The 7,641-nt window shown below is 48.9% G+C and overlaps 1 protein-coding gene across 2 annotated transcripts in view; it reads left to right on the plus strand.

Moving 5' to 3' along the window:
* CBFA2T2 (CBFA2/RUNX1 partner transcriptional co-repressor 2) overlaps positions 1 to 5,695 on the plus strand; it is a 174,982-nt gene extending 169,287 nt beyond the window's left edge. For both annotated transcript variants that reach the window (XM_022592671.2, XM_022592670.2), the window contains exon 11: positions 1,835 to 5,695. In XM_022592671.2, coding sequence (XP_022448379.1) covers positions 1,835 to 2,134 — 300 coding nt within the window. In that variant the 3' untranslated portion in view covers positions 2,135 to 5,695. The remainder of the gene's footprint in view (positions 1 to 1,834) is intronic.
* Positions 5,696 to 7,641: the final 1,946 nt, after the last annotated feature.

Raw genomic sequence — 7,641 nt, forward strand, 5'->3', positions numbered from 1 at the left:
CCATTAATTACAAAGCCCTTTTTGGCCACATGCATTGCTCCAGCTTTGACAAATGCTGATTTGAAGGGTGACTACCACAATAAACCTTTTGTCATGTTTCTTGGCAAAAAGGCTTTTGGTGAAATCAGGGAAAAGCCACAGAGACAGGGAATGTAAAGTGTCCTTTTCACCCTGGCTTCTCTGACCCTAACCACATTGTTCCTGCATTTCTATGATCCCACCTCTGTGGGAGGCTGTTAATCTTGTTTTATTGCATCCCATCAATCATGTAATAAATATTTTAAATGTGACAGTGGCCAAGGTGAAAGCACCATTGGTTTAATACTGTGCCCCAGGTTGAGATGTTCTTGCAGGCTTGGACAGAGGGAGTAGAGGCCAGTGTTTCCACAGCAGCCCCATGAAGGCAGCTGAGTTCTTCCCACAAGCAATAATGTTCTACCAAAGCGTTGTTTGGAGTCAGCCTATCAGGCTCCAAAGTATGAAATTCTCTGGAATGCAGTTTGCTTGGGGATCTTTAATGATCCTCAGAATTACTTCTGTCCCGTCTTGGTCCTCCAGTGTTGGTGTTGGCAAGGTTGGGGCGGTCCTTAGAGTGTATTTCCTGAGAAGCCTGTTGTGTTAGAAGGGAATCTGCAGTCCTTTCTAAGGCTTTTTGAAACTAAACTTGTACATTGGGTATAATGGAGGCAGGCGGTCCGGGTTCCAGGCTTTGCATAACCACGTGATCATTTTATAACCTCAGACAAGTCCCTGCCTGCTGGCCCTCAGTGTCCCACCTGTACAATGCAAGAGGCGGGCAAGGTGGCCTCAGGTCCTTCTTGGCCCTTATCAGTTGTTTTGCACTTGCGCAAGTGTTCTGATTTCATTGGGAACAGTATCTGTCTTCTCTGAGTGTCAGGCCAGGCCTCGTGATTGGCTTCTGCCATTCTGGAGAACTTGCAGGGGAGAGGGCAGCTGGCTGACTGATCAAGTCCTTCCTGACACCTAAGAAGAAAGCCTTGTTTTCCTGATAGCTTCACCTGACCAATGCCATAAGGCTTTTCTCTTATAAGTGGGTCATGGAGACCTCAAGTGCAGAACACTCATGTGTCACTAGTGAAGTCCTCACAGGAGCCTACAGGGAGGAGAGTACGAAGGGGCAGGTGCTGGGAGCTTTCCTCTAGGAAAGTGCAAAGAATAGTAGGAAAACTCCCTGATGTAGACCTCAGGGCCTTAGGTTCTAAGGTATTGCAGGGGGCTCCTACAAACAAGCCAGAAATATTCCCATGATCCTCAGCCCACCTCTGATGAGATACATCACTGAAAGGAGAATGAGCACAGAGAGAGTAGCACAGCTTCCCACCCTCCTGGTCACTCACCCAGGTCCTCTGGCAGGTGACTTTTTTAAAGATCAGGTGTTGTCAGTGAACACAACAACAAAGGTCATTTCTCCATTGGGAAGGGCAAGGAAGAAAACTGTCTAAGCACCTGTGTGGTCTTGGAATAGATAGCTATGATGGGGGAACCCTGGGACAGAATTTGGTTTGGCTGTTGAGGATTAAAATGTGAGTCAAAACAATGAGTTGATGCCTTTAGCAGGACTTCCAGCTGCCCTACAATGTCTTCACATACCCCTCATCTCACTGTCCCATCAGCCCAGGATAGGTAGTTTTCCTGTTGTAGAGATGAAGGAAACGCAGATAACAGTAGAGGCAGGGCAAGCACAGGTGTGCGCGGCTCCAAAGTCCACTCTCTCCCCGTACAGCCCCACCTGCTGTTTTACAGTGCAGGTGACAAGTTATGACAAGCCTGCCCCCCAGGACCCTAGCAGCTAACGGATGCCTGTGTCTTGCAGAACTGCTGGAACTGTGGCCGCAAAGCCAGTGAGACCTGCAGCGGCTGCAATATCGCACGATACTGCGGCTCTTTCTGCCAGCATAAGGATTGGGAGCGCCACCACCGCCTCTGTGGCCAGAACCTGCATGGCCAGAGTCCCCACAGCCAGAGCCGGCCACTGCTTCCTGGAGGGAGGGGCTCCTCAGCCCGGTCCGCCGACTGCAGTGTGCCAAGTCCAGCCCTGGACAAGACCTCGGCAACCACCTCGCGCTCCTCAACACCTGCCTCTGTGACAGCCATTGACACCAGCGGGCTCTGAGCCCCAGACTCGCTTCCCCCGATGACCTCACAGCACGACAGACTCTGCACAGGAGGTTGGCTGCTTGAACCAGTGCAAGTAGCTGTCGGGGCATCATCAAGAGAAGTGGAGGCAGGAAGACTTCAAGCCCCGGCAAACACTGCTCCCCGGCCTCTCCACACACTTGCCCCAGTTTCCCGTCTGTGTCCTTGGGGGAAGTCATGTGCACACAGGCAGCTGGCTGGAGCTGCCTCCTCCGTGGCTTCCTGGTTTGTTCCTCTCCCAGCTGAAGCTGGGATGGCCGGCCACTTTTCTGTGTAGCCCGCCAGCTCCCCTCCCTGCCTCGTGAGGCAGCAGACTGTCGAATGAACCCTGCCAGGCTGGAGGCAGCTCACCCCATGTGCTGTCCCCTACTCCATCGTCCTCCCATGGCAGAGGCCTGGAGACTGATAGCAAGCCGGGAGGAGGCCTCTCTCCCAAAGGGAGTTCCCCTTGCCCCTAACAGCTCCTGGAGCCCACCCTCAGCAGGTGCCACTGATTGGTCCCGTGGGGACTTGGGCCGGCCAAAAGCAGCACTCAGGACTCCCTCCTCGACCCTGCTGTTCAGACTTAAGATTCTCAGAAACCACAGGAAAGAAGTCACCATTTCAGTCAAAGCACCCATAATAAAAAATAAAACTCCAGCAAGCGTCACAGATGATTCTGGACAGGATTTTCTAACCTGGCTGTGGCTGTTGTAGTTTGGGACCCATTTTTTTCCTCTTATTTGATTTTGCTTATGCAGAAAATAGTTTTCAGCGCATGGATTTGGTCTGAGGGAGAATGAGACTCAATTGTGGACGGTCTGTTCCCTCTGAGCATGCTTGCCGGACTAATATCACATTATTGAATGGATCATCTATTGGAAATGCAGAACCTTTTGTCACCACTTGGCTCTTTGCACAGCTGTCTTGTTCTGTGTCCTTTTATCTCAGACCACACATGTCCAGATCACTGCGTGGATCTTCTTCCCGTGGTCTCTATTTGGCACCTCTGAAGCCGTAGTTGACCCACAGGATGCGATGTGGTGTGGTTACGACTTGCCTCACCAGTCAAGGCCTGGTCACTTCTGAGCAACCCTTTTGGACCTGAAGGAATTCTTCAAACCTTGTCATTGTGTCCTATATCAATTTATTATTGGGCATACAATCTGTTTCCCTTCTCTTGTTTTGTTGGTACCTGCCCTCTTTGAGCTAAGAAAAGTTCTGTGAAATGTGACAACCATTTGAGAGAGCCCGACCAATTTTTCTTCCTGTCTTCAGGGAGTTTTCCAGCTGCTTACCTAGCTCTCCGAACATGACATCACCTATAGTCCCTTTAAAACGTTAGGAACTGCCACACACGTTCTTCCCTGTCATTCAAGTTTTATTGGGAGCCCAAGGACTCTGACCCTCCCCGACTCCACCTCCAAGCCTTCAGCGCCCTCTTGCGGCAAGGTCCCGCTGGCCCTGGAAAGCTCAGCTTTCGATGGCCAATTTCTGTGCATTGGCCAGAGTGAATTGAAAGCTCTCAGCATAGGTAACATTGTCCTTACATATAGGTGTATCTTACTTTAAGAACTTTAAGTCCCTAATTTACCTTACCCAAGGATTTTCTGTCTTAAAAGAAACTCAGAACAAGGCACCTTTAAAATACCTGGATTTCCGCTACATAAAGTAAGACATCCCCAGAGAAAGAATAACAGAATAGTTACTTTACTGTGGAACTCCTTAAGCTGTAGCAGTTGGGGTGTCCTGACTAACAGAGATGAAATCAGAACCCCAGACAGGAGTTGCCTACATTTCCCTGAGACATAGGATGTCCCCTGAGAGGAGGTCACTGAGCCTATAAACCTGTTGCAGCAAGAGGGTGTCTCGTGGTGCCCACTGGGTCTGTCCTCAGCTCCCTTTTTCATTGGCAAGTTGGATGAACACCTAGGCATGTTCTTTAAGTCTTCAGTGGCCAGAGGACTAGCCAGGGTAGCTCAGGTTTTTTCGGGTTGGAATAAAGAGCCAAAACCAACCGAATACTGTTCGTCGGGGCTCGATGTCAAGCTCCACAGGTAAGGGTTAGGGTTAGTGTGCAGGTAGGTCCTAGCTGACTTTTGTGGAGTGTGGTTCCAATGACAGCTTACTTTTCAGAATTTTTGTAATGCTATTCTAAACGGCTTTGCTCATGTGCTACCCAGAGGCCAAGCTGAAAACTTAGGCAGTGTTCCACACTACAGTTCAGATCTCAGGCCTTTTGCTGTATTAATTTTGGTCAGTTTCACACATAGGTTGCTAGGGCATCTGTCCAAGACTTCCTATTTAAATGTAAACAATCCCTTTCTCCACCTCCCGCTCTTCTGAAATTCTCCAGCTCTCTGGTTAGGAGGAGAAGGGACCCTGTCTTGGGATGGAGTGAGGGGACTGGAGGGCAGGGGTGAGTCCGGGTTCCCACTTGGTTTCCGTGTCTGCTGATAACCACTCCAGCTGCCAGGTTGAGGGTGCAGATTCAGGCTTCCCCCTTTCATTTAATTAGATTTAAAATACTAGACTGCTTAGAGGATCAACCTTTATAGTTTGAGGGGACAAAAAAAGACTTAGCGGTGGTACTGAAGGTATTGCCAGGGTAGTCATAGGCTCTTCAGTATTATCCTAGAAACCAAAAGCAGATGTGACACGTGATGGGACATCATTATCCTCTCCCCGGTGAGGAGAGGTTGCAGGAGCCAGAGAAGACCAGAAGTGGCCAACATGGGAGCTGTCTTTAAATGTTCTGAGGGAAGCTTGAGGGCTGGATCCTCAGAATTTCAATCATCCTTTGGGGCCACACTGCCTGCACCAGGCCTGACTCCATCCAGTGGTGAAAACAGACTCAGGTTAGTTCTACCTGCTCAGGAATAGGCAGCCCTCCTCCTGAGCTGTGAGCACTCCACTTGGGAGCATCCTTGCAGCCCCCGGGATGGGGCTCAAGCAGATCTGCTCAGACACAGTCATGCGACCCTGAGGTCACAGCAAGTGCATCTTCTCTTAGACAGTGCTGAGTCATGTATGTCTCTCAGTGGATCTAAGACTGGAAACAAGACCCATCTCCCCAGCATGGGTCCATGCCTGGCATCGGTTGCAGTGGGCCCTCTGCAGTGTGGATGACCTTTGTACATCTGGGCCAGTTGGTCCACCAGGAGCTCCTCACTTCTTGGTGTCAACATGAGCATCCTCAGCTTCTAGACAGAAAATCTACACTTTACTTTGTACAGCCTTGTCCCAAAGTCAAATTGATCCCCAGTGCTGTCACCTGCTTGCAAAGGGTAGACCTTGTTATGGGTAGTTCCAGAAGATATCTCAGCAAGTGGGCTTGAAATTTCAACAATACAATTGGAATTGTGTGGTCGTGAGTTCTTCAGGATGAAAGCATAAATAATGACCAGGTGGCTGTTTGTCTTGGAAATTGTAGATGGGATTATGGATTGAGTAAATCATTTAAAAAAGAACTCATCTTGGAGGCTCTCCTCAGCACTGGTTTCCAGGCTCCCAGGTCAATAGACCAAGCCAAGTTTCTTAGATTTTTTTTTTTTTTAAAGCTATTTACAGAGAACTAGGTGGTGGCAGGTTTGAACCAAATGTAAGAAAAGCTAGAGAGACCTGGACTGTTCCAGCGTGGGCCAGCCGGCCAGCTGTCAGGAAGGAGTCCTGCCTGGGGCGGAGTGGGGTGTTGTACAGGGTGAGCTGTTGAATAGGGCCCTTCCAACTCTGTAGTTATTGTGAAACCAAAATGTTGACTACCTGCCTCTTTGCCCACGTGCATTGACATGCTCAATTCCAAAGATGATGGTGCAGGCGACCTTTTCCATCATGAGCCAGGAGAAGGTTGAGGCCTGAGGGCGGACCTTGCATCCACCCTTTGCCTCCACAGCCCCAGAGATGGAGCTTCCCCTGCTACCCCATCTGGTTAGACCCACAGCTGCCCAGTGTGCACTCATTGATCCTTATACCAAATAGGACATGCGCAGCTGGCAGCTGGCAGGGACAGCGCCGTCCCGACATTGGAGTTGGCAAGAGAGAAGCAGCAATAAGCATTAGGCGAATGGCTGAAAGTGCCGTTTGGCTAAGAGGCTTTCGAAGTTCCTGACGAGGCTACAAAAGCTCCGTCCATAAAAGAAAGCCAATAATGTAAATAAATCAAAAACTAAGCTTCCAAGCGTGGTTTTTGAAGGGGGACGATGAATGTGATACCACCCACGGGATGCGGTAGATTTGGTTTTTCTGTGCTTTTGTCACTCTACTCTGATAGGAATTTTTGTTACTTAACTCTGTGCATAACTTATTTAATGTACTGTATAAATGAACCAAAACTGTTAAATATGTATTTACTTTGTTCTACTTAAAGTAGTCAATAAAAAGGCTATATTCCTTTTCTGACTCAAGCTGGAATGGGACTAGGAGGGAAGGTGGTGCATGTAGTTCTGTAAGACGTCCTGCCGGCAGGCTTCTGCATCCCCTCTGCCTTGTTCCTCGATCTTCAGAGATGGGGTGGGGCTCCACTGGTTATTGCTATGGCTTGAGAGCACCCAGCGGAATGAACGCAGGAGGTACTGCTAAGAAGGCGGTTCCAGCTTCTGGACCTCTGGGAAGCCAAGTGCCAACAACAGCTACAGATAACTCCCAACTCCTTGTTAGCTCTTCACCATTAAGTGATCTTTTAATGAGGAAAATACAACCACAGAAAGTTTGAAAAGTAGAGTAGTGGATCTGTAGGTACTTCTTTCTAATAACTCTTATGTTATTTGCTTAAACGTTTTTAACATACCTGGACTTGGGATATTCATTCATTTCCTTTTTATACTGAGGCTAAACCATAAGCTCACTGTCGCCTTCTCATTTATTTGCTTAATGGTTGTGTGATTTAATCAAGGCCATAATTTTCTGTTGTTTTGCTGTGCCATGCAGCTTGTGGGATCTTAGTTCCCCAACCAGGGATTGAACCCGGCCCTCAGCAGTGAAATCCCGGAGTCCTAACCACTGGACGGCCAGGGAATTCCCTCAAGGCCATAATTTAACTCTTCACCTCCTGTTGGGCAGTTGGATTGCTTTCAAATTTTCCCTAACATACTGAAGTGAACATCTTCCTTAGCATGATTTATTTCTTTGGGATAATTTTCCAAAGTGGGATTTCTAGAACTGAACATTTCTTGGGTCCTTGAAACCTGTGTTCAAACTGCTTTCCTTGAAAGCCCACCAGCTTGCTGTTCCTCCGACAGGACCTAAGTAGTACTTGCATGGCTCTGAGGTGGTCTGACCAGCTGTGACATAACACAGGTTGCTGCAGGCACACCTGTGTGTACCTGTACGTATGAAGTCTTGGGTTATCAGTCCAGTTTCCTAACCAGTGACCTGAGGCCTCACTTCCCAAGGACCTGGCCCCAGCCTCACTCCTGTCACCCGAATGCCCATCTCTGGCCTCAGCCCTAGAACTACTTCTGAGCAGCCTTGTGCCAGAGGCTTGTTGGCACCATCTGCTTCACAGGC

The sequence above is a fragment of the Delphinapterus leucas genome, chromosome 15 (genome assembly GCF_059928025.1).
Source record: "Delphinapterus leucas isolate spDelLeu-1000000601 "Yukka" chromosome 15, BTC_Dleu_Yukka2, whole genome shotgun sequence".
Classification (NCBI taxonomy): Eukaryota; Metazoa; Chordata; class Mammalia; order Artiodactyla; family Monodontidae; genus Delphinapterus; species Delphinapterus leucas.